Here is a 19989-nt window from a genome sequence, read left to right as displayed (position 1 = left end):
GAGGCAGGATGTGATGAGATTGGATGTGTTGGTTAAAGCTGCCCTGCCCTATAAAAACACACAGCAGTTTTGAGTTTGTTGTTGATGACTTGCATGACGCTGGAAAGGGTTACAAAAGTATCTCTAAAAGCCTTGATGTTCATGTGTCCACAGTAAGACAGACGCTCTACAAATGGAGAAAGTTCAGCACTGTTGCTACTCTCACTAGCCGTGGTACAGTCCCGTAAAGATGACTGTAAGAGCACAGCGCAGAATGATCAATGAGGTGAGGAAGAAACCTAGAGTCAGCTGAAGACTTACAGAAATCTCTGGTACAGAAATCTTTGGCAGAATTCCCAAGTTAACTAAGACATTTTGCAAGAAAACTCAACAGAGGATGGATGATGCAACAGGACAACGACCCAAAACATAAACATATAAGTAAATCAACAACCGAACGACTTCAACAGAAGAAAATAAATAAATACTGGGTCTTCTGGAGAGTCCTGACCTCCTGAACCCAATTGGGATGCTGTGGCATCATGACCTCAAGAGAGCGATCAATTCACACCAGATATCCCATAATATTATAGCTGAACTGAAACAGTTTAGTGAAGAGGAATGATCCAAAATTCCTCCTGACTGTTCTGCAGGTCTGATCTGCAGCTACAGGAAACGTTTGGTTGAGGTTTTTGCCGCCAAAGGAGGATCAACCAGTTATTAAATCCAAACGTTCATATACTTTTTAACCCCCCTCACTGTGAATGTTAACATGTTGTGTTCAATAAAATCATGCAAATATAATTTTTTGTGTGGTTTTAGTTTAAGCAGACTGTGTTTGTCTATTGTTGGGACATATATGAATGGTATATGTTTATACTTCTCTACATCCAATCACAATCAGATTCACTCTATATGGATAAAGGAGAGATTTATCTGGATAGGGCTTTTATTGAATAAAAACGAGCTGAAATGAAATAGGAGTAACGAGGCTGTTTTTATTAAAATGTAAGGAGTAGAAAGTTCAGATAATTGTGTAAAAATTTAAAATAATTACTGTAGTAAATCATAAATAATCTACATGTATGTGTACTTCATTACCTCACTCCTCTGGTCAAAACTGAGAGTGTTTTCCGCCGTTAGGAGAGTTTCTGAATGTATTAATAGTTTGAATTGCTAGAAGTTGAAGTTTCTTCTTCTGCTTTATGGTTTTCTCTATAACTCAGCAGGAACTTTCTGTTCTGAGAGCCGCTCAGGCCGCGGGTTCGCATGTGGCCAGAAGCAGAATGAAGAAGTTCTTTAAGGAGGAACTGATATAAGAGAAATTCTCACAACTCAGATCTTCTAAATACTCTGCCTTTAACCCTTAAAACTCTTACACAATGAGAGATTGTGCATTATTTTGATTATGTTTCATATTCATAAGACTTTACAAGACAGGGTGACCAATCACAGGGTTGACCTTACACTCCACCAACAGTCTATTTTTACACATTCTACCTCCCTTGTTTAAATAGCAGCAGAGCTTCTGAATGTATCTACACTAATGAGTGTGGTGGTCTGGAAATGATGTGTGTTCAGGTACATTTCTAGGGTTTTGCTTGTGTATCTTAACAACGGATAAAACACAAGTGCTCCACTGACTGAATACAACCTATGCAGACGCAAACAGTCAGACGTTCATCGCTATCTTGGAAACGCTTGAACATGCATCAGTGCACAAACCCAACTTTTCCATCAACAATAAACAGAATACTAAATAAAATAACATTGCTGTTCCTGTATATGAGCTGCACCGTTAAAATAGCAAAAATCTGCCAAAGTCAGAGCTCATCTGACTCTTAAAGGGAATGTTGAGCAAGTGACACTCTGATTGGTTTATTTCAAGTTACACCCAAAATTAACCACACCCATGATTAATTAAGAGAATTAGTACATGCCTTTTGTGCATTTTAAGTTGCACAAGGTGTACTTTTCCAGTTGTTACGATAGCAAAGACACATTGCTTATAGATCACTAAAATAGGTCTGTAGTTGTTGAACTGTTTATGGTTGATGTTGTTCTTCAGTTTCTTACATACATTTTGATTTGATCTTACTTTTCTTTACTTTAAATACTGTGATATTTTACAATAACAGAAACTATAAGATATCGGCTCTTGCTCATGAATATTCATACATGCAAACATAACACCTCTGATTGGCTAACAGCAATGCGACACCAGTAAGCAGCTAGACGGACAACAGTTAGAAACGTTTTAAAATAAAGACATTTTTACACTAATAACAGTCTTAACAATGTCATATGTTACTTTACAACATGTGTAATAATGCCCTGCTAAGTGCAGTTCAGCCTATACTGATCTAGTCTTAGAGTCTCTGTAAAAAAACGCCAAATCCACCGGAGATCCTATTTAAACCTATGTAAACACATGCAGGTGAGTAGTCCAGATCCAGACAGTAAAAATCCACATCGGGGTTTTGATGGCTGAGCCACAGGCAGTTGAAACAAAACCCAGAAGTAATTTTTTACTTTTAACTAGTGTAAACAGAACTGTTCTAAATATACACCTACCTATTATAAATAGGTACAAATAGTACTTGGCTGGTTTTGTTCCTCCATAGACTAATTCTAACCATTTGTTCCTCAGCTCTGAATTACTGGGTAAAGTTTATATAGAACACTGATGTGTTATTTGCACAAATAACACAGGAATGAACTGCATGCTGTTCCTAGCGCTGTTATTTAGCTCCTATCTGACGAGACGGTGTAGTTGATTGGCTTTAGCTCTGTCTGTGGGCGGTCCCGAGCCGAGGTGGGCGGGGCCATGAATACTAATTCACAGGATGATGTAGACACGGTGCTTTTCCTGATCGACTCATTTTTCTAAATATTTTATTTTACTAGCTGCTGCAGACAAAGAGGAAGAGTTTCATCATGTGAAGCATCATATACAACTCAGAGAGACCTTAAGGGCCACATATATTTTAATGTGACACAAAATTAAGAACGTTACATAAATATTAACTTCAAATTCCACACGTTGTTGGAAAAAATTGATTTTATTAGTGTTTACAATCCTACATTTAACAATGTTTTCAGCTGTACAGTAAAGTCATCTTCACTCTTCTCTTTACAAAGACAAAACTTTTTTTATTTTATCATGAATTCAAAAAGTTCAAAGTCAGATCTGCTGTGCTGCCGTGAAGCTTTCTGAACTTTCTTTAAAATAAAATAATAAAAAAACATTAAAAACAGTGTTTTAAAGTGGTTTGGTAGTTTTACAGTAGTGGACTGGCTTGCTGATCAGTCCGTAGCGTACCAGCACTCTTCATTCTTCAGTACTGAGCAGTAGTTCAGAGTTCATCTGCAACATAATCATTTTAATAAATATATACAAGAGTTTCAGTCTCAGAAATGACCGCGGGTCCGTCCACGCTGGTCCAGTGCTTTCATAATCACAAGAGTCGAGGCATCCAGAAACCACTGCTGCAGGATTCAGAGCTGCAGAGACAAAAAGACTTTTAATGACTTTATTCTAATGTTATATAGAGTTAATTACAGGTAGACACTGTCACTGATCACTGACTTTATTAACGTTTATTTGGGTTTAGTATTCTAATGTTATATAGAGTTAATTACAGGTAGACACTCTCACTGATCACTGACTTTATTAACGTTTATTTGGGTTCAGTATTCTAATGTTATATAGAGTTAATTACAGGTAGACACTCTCACTGATCACTGACTTTATTAACGTTTATTTGGGTTTAGTATTCTAATGTTATATAGAGTTAATTACAGCTAGATACTCTCACTGATCACTGACTTTATTAATGTTTATTTGGGTTTAGTATTCTAATGTTATATAGAGTTAATTACAGGTAGATACTCTCACTGACCACTGACTTTATTCTTTATGTTTATTTGGGTTTAGTATTCTAATGTTATATAGAGTTAATTACAGCTAGATACTCTCACTGATCACTGACTTTATTAATGTTTATTTGGGTTTAGTATTCTAATGTTATATAGAGTTAATTACAGGTAGATACTCTCACTGACCACTGACTTTATTCTTTATGTTTATTTGGGTTTAGTATTCTAATGTTATATAGAGTTAATTACAGGTAGACACTCTCACTGACCACTGACTTTATTCTTTATGTTTATTTGGGTTTAGTATTCTAATGTTATATAGAGTTAATTACAGGTAGACACTCACTGATCACTGACTTTATTAATGTTTATTTGGGTTTAGTATTCTAATGTTATATAGAGTTAATTACAGGTAGATACTCTCACTGACCACTGACTTTATTCTTTATGTTTATTTGGGTTTAGTATTCTAATGTTATATAGAGTTAATTACAGGTAGATACTCTCACTGACCACTGACTTTATTCTTTATGTTTATTTGGGTTTAGTATTCTAATGTTATATAGAGTTAATTACAGGTAGACACTCTCACTGATCACTGACTTTATTCTTTATGTTTATTTGGGTTTAGTATTCTAATGTTATATAGAGTTAAATACAGGTAGACACTCTCACTGATCACTGAATTTATTCTTTATTAGTATTTATTTGGGTTTAGTATTCTAATGTTATATAGAGTGTTTTTAACAGGTAGATACTCTCACTGATCACTGACTTTATTAATGTTTATTTGGGTTTAGTATTCTAATGTTATATAGAGTTTTTATTACAGGTAGACACTCATATTTAGTCTATAACTGTAAACTCTCAAAATTTAGGTATAAGGATTCTGATTAAATGTCCATTAAGTTTAATAATATACATATTTTTTTTAGGTTTGCTGTATAAAATAATCCACTGTAAATATAAAAGTGTGAATAAATAAAAGTGAAACAGCACCAAACATGAAGACGCTCCGCAGATAAAAGGATAAAATGTCGTGTGAAAGAGAGAAAAGCTATTAACACCATAACTCTCACCCAGTTACACAAACACAAACAACGTGACCCACATTTATCACACTATTAAATCTCACGCTGAGAGACCTGATGTAGAAACAGCTCTCTTTACCCAAACACATTTTATATATATATATATATATATATATATATATATATATATATACAGTTGTGTGAATATATATTTAATATTAAAGAAATATAACATGATTTCATTTATTAAGGGAGAAAAACACACTTTGTGAAAAGGTAAGATCTATTTCACTACTAATCACAACTAGACCTGATTACTGATTCCAGACCTGTAGAATCAAGAAATCACTTATATAATAGAACCTGTCTGACAACATGAAGCAGATAAAATATCTCAAAAAGCATCATATTATTATTAAATATATTATTAAACCCCCATCTGAAGAAATTCAACAACAGATTGATCATCTATCAGTCCAGAAAAGGATATAAAGTCATTTCTAAAGCTTTGAGACTCCAGAGAACCACAGTGATTCACTATTATTCACTAATGGAGAAAACACAAATGGAACACTGGTGAACCTTCCCAGGAGTGACCGGCCGACCTAAAGAAATTACTCCAAAAGGGCATCAACAACTCATCCAGGAGGTCCTTAAAAAGAATCCAGAAATGCAGGATCTCTCTAAAAACTCAGTTAAGATCAGTGTTAATGATTCAATAATAAGAAAGAGTCTCACATTTACCAACTAACATCTTGATGATCTCCAGAACTTCGGGTAAATATTATTTTTGAACTTTTTGGAAGGTCTGTGTCCATCTGTTACATCTGGAATAAAACTATAAACGAACCCATAATTTCAGTAATAAAAGAACTGAATCATACTGAACGTAGTAAAACATGGTGGTGGTAGTGTGTGATTAGTGTGATTAGTGTGATGATCTGGAGCTGCTGGACTTTAACTTGCTGTAATTGATGGAAGCAGGAATTCTGCTGTTTATCAGAAAATCCTGAAGGAGAATCAGAATCCCGCCATCTGTTCCTTACTGACCTCAAGCTCAGTAGTACTTTACTTGGGTTCTCCAGCAGGACAATGACCCAAAGCACACAAACCTCTAAAGTCCACCAATGAATAGATTAAATAAAATAAACTAAATGAAGGTTTTGGAGGAGTGATCTAGATAAAGTCTGATTGATTGAGATGCTGTAGATGATCTTAAACAGGACTTTTATGCTGGAAAATCCTCCAATGTGTCTGAATTAAAACTGTAATTCTGTAAAGAAGAGCGAAACTAAATTCCTCCACAGAGATGAGAAAGACTCGAACACGACAACAAAACACACAAACACTGAGAAACACAACCCTGCTGTTCTCACAGTCTAAAGCAGCACAGTGGAGATGTGAGGTTAGTGTGTGCTCGCTTCACCAGCACAGTTCCTGTCACAGAACTGAAGAGCTACTGCTGTAACTGCCCTTTACCTTTCTTATGTTACATTTCTTTTAAAAAGTGCTACTCTTTTTTTTATTAGTTTTTTAATAAAATGTAAAAGAGAATGAATTAAACTCAAGATATGAGTAGAACATTTGTTTAGTTTCAAATTTACAAATGAAGCAATGTTTATTAGCCCTTGGCCAAACATACTGTATGTAATATAAATGTGTGTATGTGTGTGTGTGTGTAGGGTGGGGGGGGTGGGTGTACAGTGTGTGTTTATGGAAAATGTGTTTTGATATATGTTTTTCACAAAAAAATGAGCCAATGCCAATGAGTTTGAGTTAGAAAAAATATTTTTTTAGTATCATTTGATGAAAAATGAAAATGGGTCCCACAGACCCGAACACCAGACAAGGGTTAAACAGAGGTTTTAGCGTGATGCTAATAGCACGCTTTCATAGCTATAAAAGGAATCTAAATGATGCTGTGCCTGACTGACCATGGATGTTGGATATTGGTGTTTAAAATAAAGCCATTCTCAAGCTGGCTGAGCTCTAGTCTGAGATTTAGATCATTTTACACTAGCTTCAAGTTTGATACAGTTCAGTAGTTTAGTCGTCCAGTAGCTGCAGTGCTTTATTTATTTTTATCTTATTAATGATAATCTTTATTACTGCAGTTCTTCACCTGACTAACAGATTAACTCTAATTCTAATTCTCTTCTCTGCTGAAACTGATACTCAGTCCTTAATCATGTTAATCTAAAGAGCTAAAAGCTAAAGCTGTTGTTTCCATGTGGGTCAGCCAGACGTCTTCCTGTATCAGTTTCCAACAGTCTTTATTTTAAGGTGTAGGAAACAGTACTCACCGCTCTCTGGCTTTATCTGTAATTTCTATCATACACCCTGTGTAAGGCACGTCCTGATGCTCATTACTATCTTACACCCCGTCAACAGTCAGTTTCACGCCTTGTGCCTGCGCTATTAAAAAAGCATCAGGGTTTAGGAATAAATCTACACTGATGGGTGTTGTGGTGGTCTGGAAGTGAGGTGCGCAACTGACTGATTAAAACCCTGACAACAGTCAACAGTCAGCTGCTCAATCCTATCTTAAGAGTGTTTCAGTTTCATTGTCCAACCCCGTATATATATATATATACACAACAATCAAATTAATGAATAGTTAAAAGGAGTATTTTTTACTGTATGTGTGTATTAGTGTGTGTGTATTAGTGTGTATGTGTGTGTGTGTTAGGTCCCTTACCGCAGTGATGAAGTTGGTGGTGTCGGGCGGGAGCTCCTGCTCTTTGTGGTAAAGGATGGAGGAGGAGGATGAGGAGGATGAAGAGGAGGAGGAGGAGGGGGTGGAGGAGGAGAGGAAGGTTGTGGAGGACTCTCTGTTGGAGGAGTAGGAGCCCAGCGTTAGGGGAGGGGGGGTGGAGGTGATCACTCCATCACTGCACACACTCTGAGAGGAGGACTCTGAACTTTCAGTAACTGAGACAGAGAGAGAGAGAGAGATACAGAGAGAGAGACAGAGACAGAGAGAGAGAGAGAGAGAGAGACAGAGAGAGAGACAGAGAGTCAGAGAGAGAGAGAGAGAGACAGAGAGAGACAGAGAGAGAGACAGAGTCAGAGAGAGAGAGAGAGACAGAGAGAGACAGAGAGAGAGAGAGAGAGACAGAGAGAGAGACAGAAAGAGAGAGATAGAGACAGAGAGAGAGAGAGAGAGACAGAGAGAGAGACAGAGAGAGAGAGACAGAGAGAGAGAGACAGAAAGACAGAGAGACAGGAAGACAGAGAGAGAGACAGAGAGACAGAGAGAGAGAGACAGAGAGAGAGAGAGAGACAGAGAAAAAGACATTGTCCAACATCAGAACCTGATGAAACTCAAATCTACGGTGAGGCTAAATGCAGTCAAATAACGCCTTCTATTAGCGATTTAACATGCTAACATGCTAACATGAATTTGGGTGCCACCGTTAAAATTGCCAATCCAAATCCATTTTCTTTGCATATTTAGAAGGACAGTTGGAAACCCCAGAAAATCTGAATATCACTCGGAGGTGTTTTGAAATGAATTAATAATCAGATTTGTTCTCTCAAATCAAATGTTGTCAACCTCTTGAAATCCAGAATGACCCAATAATGACCCAGTTTCTGAATTCAGATCTATCCGTGCTGTTTTTCTCTAATGATTGGTTCGGATTTGTATGTTTTGACAGCAGAAACCTGAATAATAATCTGAATAATTTAACATCCGCCCAATGTCAGAGCACAACATTTTTCTGGGTCTAAATTGATGCCCAGTGCCTAGATAAACATTTGCACAATGTTGGAACATTTGTAGGGTTTGGATGGTTTTGGATGGATCTGAGACTTTTTCCCACCTAAAATTTAATGTCAGTCTAATTTTGAAGCTTGGGGTCAACCCAGTGATGGCTTTTAAAAGATAAATTTTATAAAATTTGGTTATTAATTAATTTGTCAACATCAATCTAATGTTGGAGCTTATTGTCTACTCAGTGCAGGTTTGTGACAGATATGCATATAAATACCAACCAAATCATTAAATCTGTTCAACATCGGGTTTTGATTCAACGGTGGGTCTGATTTAATGTCTGTCCAACATTGGGTTTTGACATCAACTTGATGTTCATTCTCAACCAAACTTCAATGTCTTTCTAACATCGGAACTTAATGTCAACCAAATGTTGTTTTTAACAGTTTCATTTTGATTTTCTACCAGAATTTAGTATTTTACACAATGTTGAGTTTTGATAAGAACCTTTATATTTTTAACCAAAATTCAACATCTGTCTAACATTGGAGCTTGAAGTCAAGCAAATGTTGGTTTTGGTGGTCATGTGACTTTGGTATCTAGCCATATTCAACGTCTGGCTAAAATTGAAGTTTGAGGCAAATCCGGTGTAGTTAATTTTTTCAAAGATATATGACTTACGTGACATATTTTTTGCTTTTTTTTTGTTAAATTTTGCATTTTACACAATGTTGAGTTTTGAGAAGAACCTTTTAATTTTCCACCAAAATTCTACATCTGTCTAACTTTGAAGCTTGATGTCGACCAAATGTTTTTTGACAGATATATGACTTTGATTTTCAACCAAAATTTAGCATTTTACACAATGTTGGGTTTTGACAACAACCTTTTAATTTCAACCAAAATTCAACATCTTTCTAATGTTGAAGCTTGGTGTCAATGTAGAATTTCAAAAGATACATGACTTTAGACACGTCTACTCGGTGTGGGTTTGTGACAGATATGTGACTTTAAATACCAACAAAAACCATTAAATCTGTTCAACTTTGGGGAGTTTGATTCACAGTGTTACATAATGTTGGGTTTTGACCCAAATCTTTAAATCTTTAACCATAATTCAATGTCTGTTTAACATTGGAGCTTGATGTCAACCAAATGTTGTTTTTTGACAGATATATGACTTTGATTTTCAACCAAAATTTAGCTTTTTACACAATGTTGGGTCTTGACTAAAACCTTTAAACTTCAACCAAAATTCAACATCTGTCTAACATTGGAGCTTGATGTCGACCAAATGTTGCTTTTTAATAGACATGTGACTTTGATTTCCAACCAAAATTTAGTATCTTATACAATGTTGGGTTTTGACTAAAAACGTTTTAATTTTTAACCAAAATCCAACATCTGTCTAACATTGGAGCTTAATGTCAAACAAATGTTGGTTTTGATGGACATGTGACTTCGAAATCCAGAAAAAATTCAACATCTTGTCCAACGTTGAAGCTTGATGTTGACCAAATGTTGCTTTTTAACAGATACGTGACTTTGACTTCCGACCAAAATGTAGCATTTTACATAATGTTGGGTTATTAATCTATTCATCTTTTTAATTTCAACCAAAATTCAACATCTGTCTAACTTTGGAGCTTAATGTCAACCAAATGTTTGTTTTTGGTGGTCATGTGACTTTGGGAGGGGTCTACGCTCACAGTTAATAGCAGCTCTCAGCTCGGCGGCGTGGAGGCGTTTCTCAGAAATCCGTCTGCAGTGATGTGTGAAATATATCTGACCACTGATAGCAGTGTGAATTCAGGTGTGAGCTTCAGTGCTGCGCTCCTCGTGCTCCTCGAGTTCACCACGGTTTTACCAGTTAAACCCACTGGTGAACAGCACGCACCACAGGGGCCCACTTCCTGCTGAACTTCCTGTGCTGGCTAAGCTTCGGCCTGCAGACCCTCGCTCTGCCCGGCCTGCGCTGTTCTCAGAGTTTACAGCGTTATCAGACCAGCGATCTGATTCTCCAGCCCGAGATAACGCTAACGCTAACGCTAACACTCGCTCATATAAAACAACCAGCTGAAACCTTCAGACTGATTCCCTCAAACACAGCAAACCTGCTCTTATCAGCCAACGGAGCGTCTTTCCAACATTTTAACATCTACTACAGATTTATCAAAATAAAGTAAATATTACTATTAACCTGTAAAATTAATCAAATATTGTCTAATATAAAGGATATATTGAGGTTTTGGTGTTTTGACCTTTTTTCCACGGTTTGAAAGTGAAACTAAAATCAGTTATTCTGGGCACCATCAGAAAGCATGTGATTATTATTAAATTAGTTTTTTTTATTCATTTTATTCATTTTTATTGATTAATTTATTATTAAATTAGTTTTTTATTATGTTTTTTTTATTTTGATTCCAATTTTCTTAGTTTATTATTATTATTAGTTTTATAATTTCTTATTATTTTACCTTACTTTTCCTATTATTATCTTTTTCTTCATTTTATATTTTATATTTTTTTTTAATCTTTTATGTGTCAATTTAAAAAAAAAAGATACATATGTGTCTTTTTAAAAATTAAAAATGTATATATTTTTAATACTTCATTCATCTATATTAAATGTCGGTTTAAAATTTGTATTTCTTTTGTTTATTTTTCTTTTTGCTATTTTACTATTTTTACCATGAAAAATTCACTATCTATTATGGATATTTCAGGATGAGCTAGAAATTAATTATTACGTACTGTGAGTTGACCAGTATCCGCTATGAATTGTACACAGGAGTTCTTATTATACACTGAATAATTCATAGTGGATACACTGTAACTTCAAGTAGTTATAATAATAATAACAATAGTAATAATTCTTAGACGTTACAATAGTGTAGTGGGTTTACTGGACATCACAAATAATCCATAGTGGATAATGAATAATTCATAGTGATTCTGAATAATTCTACTATGAAATATCCAGCACCCACTATAACTGATTCGGAGGAAAGCGCAGTGACTCGGTTCTGATACATCAGCTCACAGATGCAGCCTTGTGCTGATCCACATCACCCTAGGAGTGATGAGGGGAAAGAGCGCCATCTACCCACCCATGTACCCCCCTAGACAGAGCAAGACCAACTGTGTTCTCTCGAGGCTTCGGCAGCTAATGGCAAGCTGCATGATTGGGATTCGAACCAGCAATCTCCTCCCGATCAAAGTGGCATGTTGTCAGGGTTTTAATCAGTAAGTGACGCACCTGTATGTCTCGCCTCTAAGATTTATTTACCTGAACACACTCATATCAGTGTAGAATTATTCCTACACTCTGAAGCTATTTTAACGGAGTGGGAGCAAGGCATGAAAACAGACTGGTGATGGGGTGTAAGATAGTAATGAGCATCGTGACTAGCCTTGTGCAGGAAGTACTCTAGTGCTTCCTGCACAAACAGAGTATTATTATAGTCATTATAAGTTGGTTCAACTCAAAGATCTCAGTTTAAATAGAACAGTATATGTGCCCACTAATTTAGTTAATCTAACTCTAGTTTAAACAGCGTATGGGTTTACAGTGTAGTAGAGTAGAGTATTATGGGATGGCGATGTGATACAGGGCTGTAACTCACTCATGGAGGGCTGGGCTCCGGCGTCCGTCTCCAGCTCGTCCTCCTCGATGCAGTCGTAGGGCCAGCCGGGCAGCGTGTGTGGCAGGGCGTGTGGCAGGGCGTGCGGCAGGGCGTGCGGCAGGGCGTGTGGCAGGGCGTGGCTGAGGCTGTGTGTAGGGGAGCTGTAGAGGTGCAGGTTAAGGAAGGTTGAGGATGAGGAGTGGCTGCTGGAGGAGGAGGAGCTGCTGTTGGAGATGGTGGAGTGGGGTCGTTTGAAGGGGCTGGGGAGGTCCGAGGGGGAGGCGGCGACGGACGAGCGAGAGCGAGACTCTGTGGGCGAGAGAGAAACGTTTTACTATAATGAGAGAATGCTTATACGTCTAAGCTGGTTGCACCAATTGCTTTTTTGCAGCATTGCCGAGTAGCATCACAGCTCGGAGGAAAGCGCAGCGAATCAGTTCTGATACATCAGCTCACAGATGCAGCCTTGTGCTGATCAACATCACCCTAGTAGTGAGGAGGGAAAAGAGAGTGCGCCATCTACTGTAACCACCCAGAGAGAGCAAGGCCAATTGTGCTCTCTCAGGGCTCTGGCAGCTGATGGCAAGCTGCATGACCGAGATTCTAAACAGCGATCTCCTCCCGATCATAGTGACATGTTGTCAGGATTTTAATCAGTCAGTGGCACACCTGTATGTCCCACCTACAGATACAACTACACAGATAATTAGGAGATAACTCAAGAACAGTTTTATAATAAATAAGCATGTACCAGTGAATCAAACGGCGAGTGTGTAGCGATGTCCAACTTATACCTAACCTTAGACTGTAACTTGTTAATGTGTGTTGAGAACGACAAGGTATTATCTAACCAGATACCCAGGTCCTTATATTCTGTGACTTCATTTATTTTATCTCCTTCCACAGTAGTAATATCCTTTGTGGGGCCTAGGATTGAGCCCTGGGGGACATTCTTTGTAACTGAAAGTGATTTTAACCTTTAACTCGGTGACCTCTGCCTGTAAGGTAACTAAAAACCATACTGTACAACCCGCCTAGAAGAATGGAGTGATCGACAGTGGCAAATGCTTTAGCTAAACCTATAAAAGTTGCTGTGCAGAATTGTTTTTTTTTATCTTGTTTTTAGCCCAGCGAGCTGAGCTTCAATGTTTCCTGTAGTGAATTCCAGCTTGCTGGTGCTGTTCTGTAGCTAAAAGCAGATTTTTACTGTTTACTAAAAACTCTCAGTACCTGACAGGTAATCCAGCAGAGTCTGATCGGTATTGTTATTTTTTAAGATGGAGTTTTGCTTGTTTATTTTAGCAGTGGAAAACACAGGAGCTCCACTGACTGATTAAAACCCTGACAACAGTCAACAGTTACACATTAATTGCTACCTTGGCAGTATATTGTGAACACAAGTGCATCCCCTCATCTGTAGATCACTAAAATAGGGAGTACCTGTTCCCTTCATGATGTAATCGATGGCTCGGTCACTGATGGCCGCTTCGCTGGGTTTGATGTCCATGAAGGGTTTGTTTCCGATGCCCATAGAAACCATTTCCTGCATCCTCAGCTCTGATATTTATAGAAAAACAAACATTTTAGTAAGATACCACATACAGTACCAGTCAAAAGTTTCTCAGTGCTTGATATTTAACACTGTAAAGAGTTCAAATAGTGAATATATAATATTGTGTTCTCTCAGACGGACCTCGGTTCCTCAGCGCTTCATATTTAACACTGTAAAGAGTTCAAATAGTGAATATATAATATTTTTTTCTGCTCTCTCAGACGGACCTCGGTTCCTCAGTGCTTGTCTCCACAGGATTTTGCCGATGATGGAGGTCCAGGCCGCTTTGGTCTCGGCGGAGTTGGCCTGCAGGATGAAGGTGTCCTGAGACTTCCTGCGGCGGAACCAGATCTCGAACCTCAGGCCGCTGTCGCCCACGTTCTCCGTCATCCCGATCTCAGCCGTCTGCGGAGAAACCGGGACAGGAACGGTTACCTGAATCTGACTGATACCGGTTCAGACGTTTTGGAGGACGTCTGATAGATCTGATCTCTCTCTGTACCTTGTAGGACTGTTTGTAGATGTAGATGTCGTATCCTCCCTCGATCTTCTTGGTCTTGCTGAAGAGGATGAGATCCTCGAACAGGAAGACGTGTCTCAGGTACTTCTTTCTCCCGCACCAGACCATGAACTCATCCTGACACCTGAGCTGCCCCTGCTCCTTCAGATTCACCTGCACAACACAGGAAATGACCTCATCATACAGAGCCCTGCAAAACTGTCTTTTAACCTTCTGCCACATTTCAGGCTTCAAACATAAAGATAAGAAATCCTCACTGGGGGCAAGTTGTGCCACGAGAGCACTTTTTTCACACTTTATTTTAAGGAACACAAATAAGGCACTTATTAATGTCTTATTAATTGCTTAATAAAGCCTTAATTAGACTTTTATAATTGATTTATTGCACTATAAGAACTAATTCAGCGATTATTAATCAAAAGACCCCTAATTAAGCACCAACAACATTTAATAACACAGAATAAAGCCTAATTAGTAGTGAATAAATAATTTACACATGTCTAATTAAGACTTTATTAATCATAAGACATTCATAAGACATTAATAAGCGCCTAATTTGTGTTCCTTAAAATAAAAATGTTACAAAATAAATATTTAATCAATCACAGAGCCCTAATTAAACACCAATAACATTTAATGACACAGAATAAAGCCTAATAAGTAGTGAATAAATGAATAATTTAAATGTCTAATTAAGGCTTTATTAAGCAAATCATAAATCAATCAATCAATCAATCAATCAACCTTTATCAACCTTATTTTCAATGTAGCCGAGTTTACATAAAATTAAAGGGATTGAAACTTAAGTTTAAATGATAAAAACAAGCGAACAATGTAAGATTTAATTAGAAATAGAAAAAATAAAATGAATCAAAATAAAAGGATATGCAAACAGGCTAAAATGTAGAGCAATAAAACAAAAATACATCGAATAAATAATAAAATATAAACACAGTTAAAAAAATAAAGGACTAAAATAACCACAATTATAAAAAAAAGCAAATGATGGAACTAAAATAAATAATAATAATAATAATAATAATAATAATAATAATAATAATAATAATAATAAAAAGTAAAATATATTAAAAATAAATGAAATAAAAATGTAAAAGGCCAAAAGTAAAAGCAGTAACAAAACAAAAACAGGATGAAATGAATAAAATTAATAAAATAAAAGGGCTAAATTGAAAAACTTAAAATTAGAAAAATAAAAAGACAAAATAATTAAAATAAATAACCAGGTAAAAGTTCAAGGTAAAACTCAACTAATACAGTTACAGGCTGTCTGAAGGTGGTTAGATATTAAAAGTTTAAAATGATTTAGTGACACTAGTGAGTTTTAGAGTTTTAGAGTTGATCCACTGTGTTTTATTATCAAGTCTAAAATCTTACAGCACTTCATGCTTCTTCCCTCTGCTACTGACAACTTTTATAGAGATGCAGATTTCATTTTCCAGCAGGATTTGGCACACTGCCCACAGTACTGCCAAAAGTACCAATTGGCCTTATATAATGTTCTAATTTTCTGAGATATTGATTTTTGGGTTTTTATTGGCTGTAAACCATAATCATACACAATAAAATATAAAAATTCTTAAAATAGATCACTCTGTGTTTAACACATCTATATAATATATAAATTTCACATTCTGAACTGAATTACTGAAATAAAGTAGTTTACAGTATTTAGCGGTTGTTAAAGCTCCTGATTTGGATGTTGAGGAGGTTCTACGTACATCACAGCCCCGGATGGCGTCCATGGCCAGCAGGTCGTTCCCGTGCCTCAGCTGGAACTTCACCATCTCTTCAGCGGCCCTGAGGTCGCTCAGCTCCTGCTCCTGAGACTGACCGCACTCCTTTATCAGATCCTTCAGCAGCAGAGCGTATTTACTCATCCTCTGAATGGGCTTCAGCAGGTAGGAGGCCAGGTCCATCTTATCCTCCAGCTCCACCTGTTTATTCTGTAACAAAAATGATAAAAAGAGAGCACTTAGAAATGATGAGTTTCTTTTTTTGATTTTACCAAATTAAAAATTTCTGGAATATAAAAAAGAGGAAGATGATCAAAAGATGATCAAAAGATGATCAAAAGCCATCAAACCACCAAACTGAACTGCTTGAATTTTTGCACCAGGAGTAAAGCAGCATAAAGTTATCCAAAAGCAGTGTGTAAGACTGGTGGAGGAGAACATGATGCCAAGATACATGAAAAAAAAACTGTGATTAAAAACCAGGGTTATTCCACCAAATATTGATTATTTCTGAACTCTTAAAACTTTATAATTATGAACTTGTTTTCTTTGCATTATTTAAGGTATGAAAAAAAAGCATTTCTGCATATTTTTTGTTATTTCAGTAATTTCTCATTTTCTACAGCAAATAAATGCTCTATGATCAATTTGTCTGATTTAATAGGATCCCTAATAGGAAGTAAAAGCGGTTGTTTAGAACCTTTAAGGTGCCTTTAAAACGAAAAAATGATCAATTTCGAGGTTTTTAAAGGTGTGATTGGGTAATCTTTTAAGACTTACACCTAGTCTCCACAGTCATATCCGACCACAGACCAACCTAATAGCACCAGTCATAATAATCTCCATTTATTATTTATTATTATTATACTAGCGTTTAATAAAATACTTCTGTAGAAGTTGAAGAAGAATCAACTCAAGCTTTTTACTCTTTAAGTAAAAGTGTAACAGTACTGCTTTAAAAAGTATAAAAGTAAAAGCAGAGCTGAAAAAAGTAAAAGTATCTTTACTTTGCTAAAATTCTACTCAAGTAAAAGTAAAAGTACCCATCTAAAAATCTACTCGAGTAAAAGTAAAAAGTACTCAATTTAAAATGTACTTTGAGTAAAAGTTACATAGTTACTTTTAATTATTTGATGTAAAAAAGTACAACAAATCATAAATTAAATTGTTTTAAATTAACTATTATTCCACATAATAATTTGGACATTTCAGGCAGTATTTGTTCAGACCACCCCATAAAACATTTTTAGTGCTATTTTAGGTTTTAGGTTTCTATGATCCATTTTTTTCTTTACTGTTAAAAGTTATGGTCATATATGTGACTATAAACCATGTTTTTATAGTTTTACAGATCATACTTTTTTTTTAACTTGCCATTGCTATGCTTTAACTGATATTTACATGTTTTTTTTAACATTTAAGCAGATTTTTTAATGATAAAAGTACTTCCACCACATGCTTTCTCAGGTTTAATGTGGAAGTTTTGAAAGCTGCAGCTCTGTCACATGAGGACGTTACTGCCTCGTTAATCCACGCACGAGTATCCGCGCCAATTATTCTGTTTTTTATTCAGACAATTTGTTTTTTTTCCCCCCCAGCATTTTATTTTTTTACTCAGTAATGGTGAGTTTTCCAATGTAGCGAAGTAAATTACTTGTGTCAAAATGTACTTGAGTAAAAGTAAAATGACCTATTTTAAAAACTACTTTAAAAATTACAAATTACTCATAAAATCTACTCAATTACAGTAATGTGAGTACATGTAATTCATTACTTCCCACCTCTGAGTAAATTAATTTATTAAGTATCGAAACTCACCTTGAAGAAGCTGTTTCCGTGGCTGGTGAGCAGGGCGTCTGAGCGGGGTTTGTTTTTGCTGTAGAGCGCGTACATACCAAACTGCTCCTCCTGCAAATTAAACATAATAACAGATCAAAATCATAAATTAAATTTACCCAATAATCCCCTTTACCCAGAAATGGGAGTCAGATAGGAGCTAAATAACAGCGCTAGGAACAGCATGCAGTTCATTCCTGTGTTATTTGTGCGAATAACACATCAGTGTTCTATATATACTTTACCCAGTAACTCAGAGCTAAGAAACAAATGATTAGAATTAGTCTACGGAGGAAAAACACCACCACACAGGAAATGTGGCAGTGTTAAATCAACACTGTTAGTGTTAAACTTTACACTCTCAGTGTTAATATAACACTAACAGTGTTGATTTAACACTGCCACATTTCCTGTGCAGCAGCCAAGTAAATATAATAAATGAAGATCAAAGGAAGGTAAGATTAATACAACTAAAATTGTTAAAATAAGGCTAAATCTAACTTTTACATAATACAATAAAAATACAAATACATAAATGAACTAAACAAAAAAAATATAAAATAAAATAAAAGCAATAATAATAAAAAAAATAATAGTAATAATAATAAAAAAATTTAAATAAGTTAAAAATCAATGTTACAAAACTATTAAATAAAATAAAAATAATAAAAATTATAATAGTTATAATAAAGCTTGGTTTAATTGATAAAAAATAAGATAAGATTAATACAACAAAAATTAGTTAAAATGAAGCTATTTACATAATATAATAAAAATACATATAAATAAATGAACTAAACAAAAAAAATATATACTAAAAAATAAAAACAATAATAATAATAATAATAATAATAATAATAATAATACTAATAATACTAATAATAATAAATATTATAATACTAATAATAATACTACTACTAATAATAATAATAACAATAATAAAAATAATAATAATAATAAAAACAATAATAATAATAATAATAATAATAATAATAATAATAATAATAATAAAAACAATAATAATAATAATAATAATAATAATAATAAAAACAACAACAATAATAATAATAATAATAATAAAAACAATAATAATAATAATAAATAAATAATAATAATAGAAATAATAATAATAATAATAATAATAATAATAATAAAAACAATAATAATAATAATAATAATAGAAATAATAATAATAATAATAATAATAATAATAATAATAATAATAATAATAATAATAATAATAATAATAATAGAAATAATAATAATAATAATAATAATAATAATAATAATAATAGATATAAAGTACAGTAACGTGAGTAACGTGAGTGAGCTGAACTCACGTGTCTGAGGAAGCAGCTGCTGATGGTCAGCGGTGCGTGAGAGCATCTCTCCAGCTCCTTCAGGAAGTACAGGCTGTGGAAGTCACACAGCTTCTCCAGGTTCCCGAAGATGATGCTGCGTTTTCCTCTCAGGTCCTGAGGAAGATCCAGACGCTCCATCTCGGGGAAGTAGTGCTGGATGATGTAGGACAGGGACCGGACGTACTCCCGCTCTGTGGAGATCATCTCATCCATGATGTGCTGGACTTTACTGCAGGACACAGAGAAACACTGTACAGTTCATTCATTTAGGGTTGCCAGGCCACTGCTATGCAGTTGATATTGTGTCCAAAGTGGTTGATATAGGGTTGCTATCGTGTTGCTAGGTGGTTAATAGGTTGTTACTAGAGGATTTTTTAATTATTTAATGAATATGTAAAGATTACATGTAGACATTGGTGTCAGAAATCTATTTAGTGTTACGTTTAAACTCCGCCCACTAGATAGCAGTGATTTTTTTTTGCCGATACACAGTCCTACCAGCAGGTGTCACAACACTTCTACCCTATAGTGTGTGAGGTACAGGGGTGGGACAATGAAACTGAAACACCGGTCATCATTTTAGTGTGGGAGGTTTCATCACGGCTAAATTGGAGCAGCCTGGTGTTCAATCTTCATTAATTGCACATTATTGCACCAGTAAGAGCAGTAAGAGTGTGAAGGTTCAATTAGCAGGGTAAGAGCACAGTTCTGCTCTAAATACTGCAATGCACACAAC

General features: G+C 35.5%; 1 protein-coding gene across 4 annotated transcripts in view; it reads right to left on the bottom strand.

The window, feature by feature from the left end:
* Positions 1-3010: 3010 nt before the first annotated feature.
* Positions 3011-19989, bottom strand: part of zgc:158766 (uncharacterized protein LOC100009641 homolog) — a 66900-nt gene continuing 49921 nt past the window's right edge. For 2 of the 4 annotated variants that reach the window (XM_049467971.1, XM_022685392.2), the window contains 9 exons: positions 19233-19482; positions 17875-17964; positions 16042-16266; positions 14285-14455; positions 14010-14187; positions 13671-13787; positions 12231-12539; positions 7588-7820; positions 3011-3483 (listed from right to left, as the gene is read on the bottom strand). In XM_049467971.1, the coding sequence (XP_049323928.1) occupies positions 3478-3483; positions 7588-7820; positions 12231-12539; positions 13671-13787; positions 14010-14187; positions 14285-14455; positions 16042-16266; positions 17875-17964; positions 19233-19482 (1579 nt within the window). In that variant the 3' untranslated portion in view covers positions 3011-3477. The remainder of the gene's footprint in view (positions 3484-7587; positions 7821-12230; positions 12540-13670; positions 13788-14009; positions 14188-14284; positions 14456-16041; positions 16267-17874; positions 17965-19232; positions 19483-19989) is intronic. The other 2 variants (XM_049467970.1, XM_049467972.1) reach the window with 2 other exon arrangements.

This window comes from Astyanax mexicanus, chromosome 1 (assembly GCF_023375975.1).
Source record: "Astyanax mexicanus isolate ESR-SI-001 chromosome 1, AstMex3_surface, whole genome shotgun sequence".
Taxonomy (NCBI): Eukaryota; Metazoa; Chordata; class Actinopteri; order Characiformes; family Acestrorhamphidae; genus Astyanax; species Astyanax mexicanus.
The sequence above is the reverse complement of the archived record's forward strand: the minus strand, read 5'-3'. Positions and strand labels throughout refer to the sequence as shown.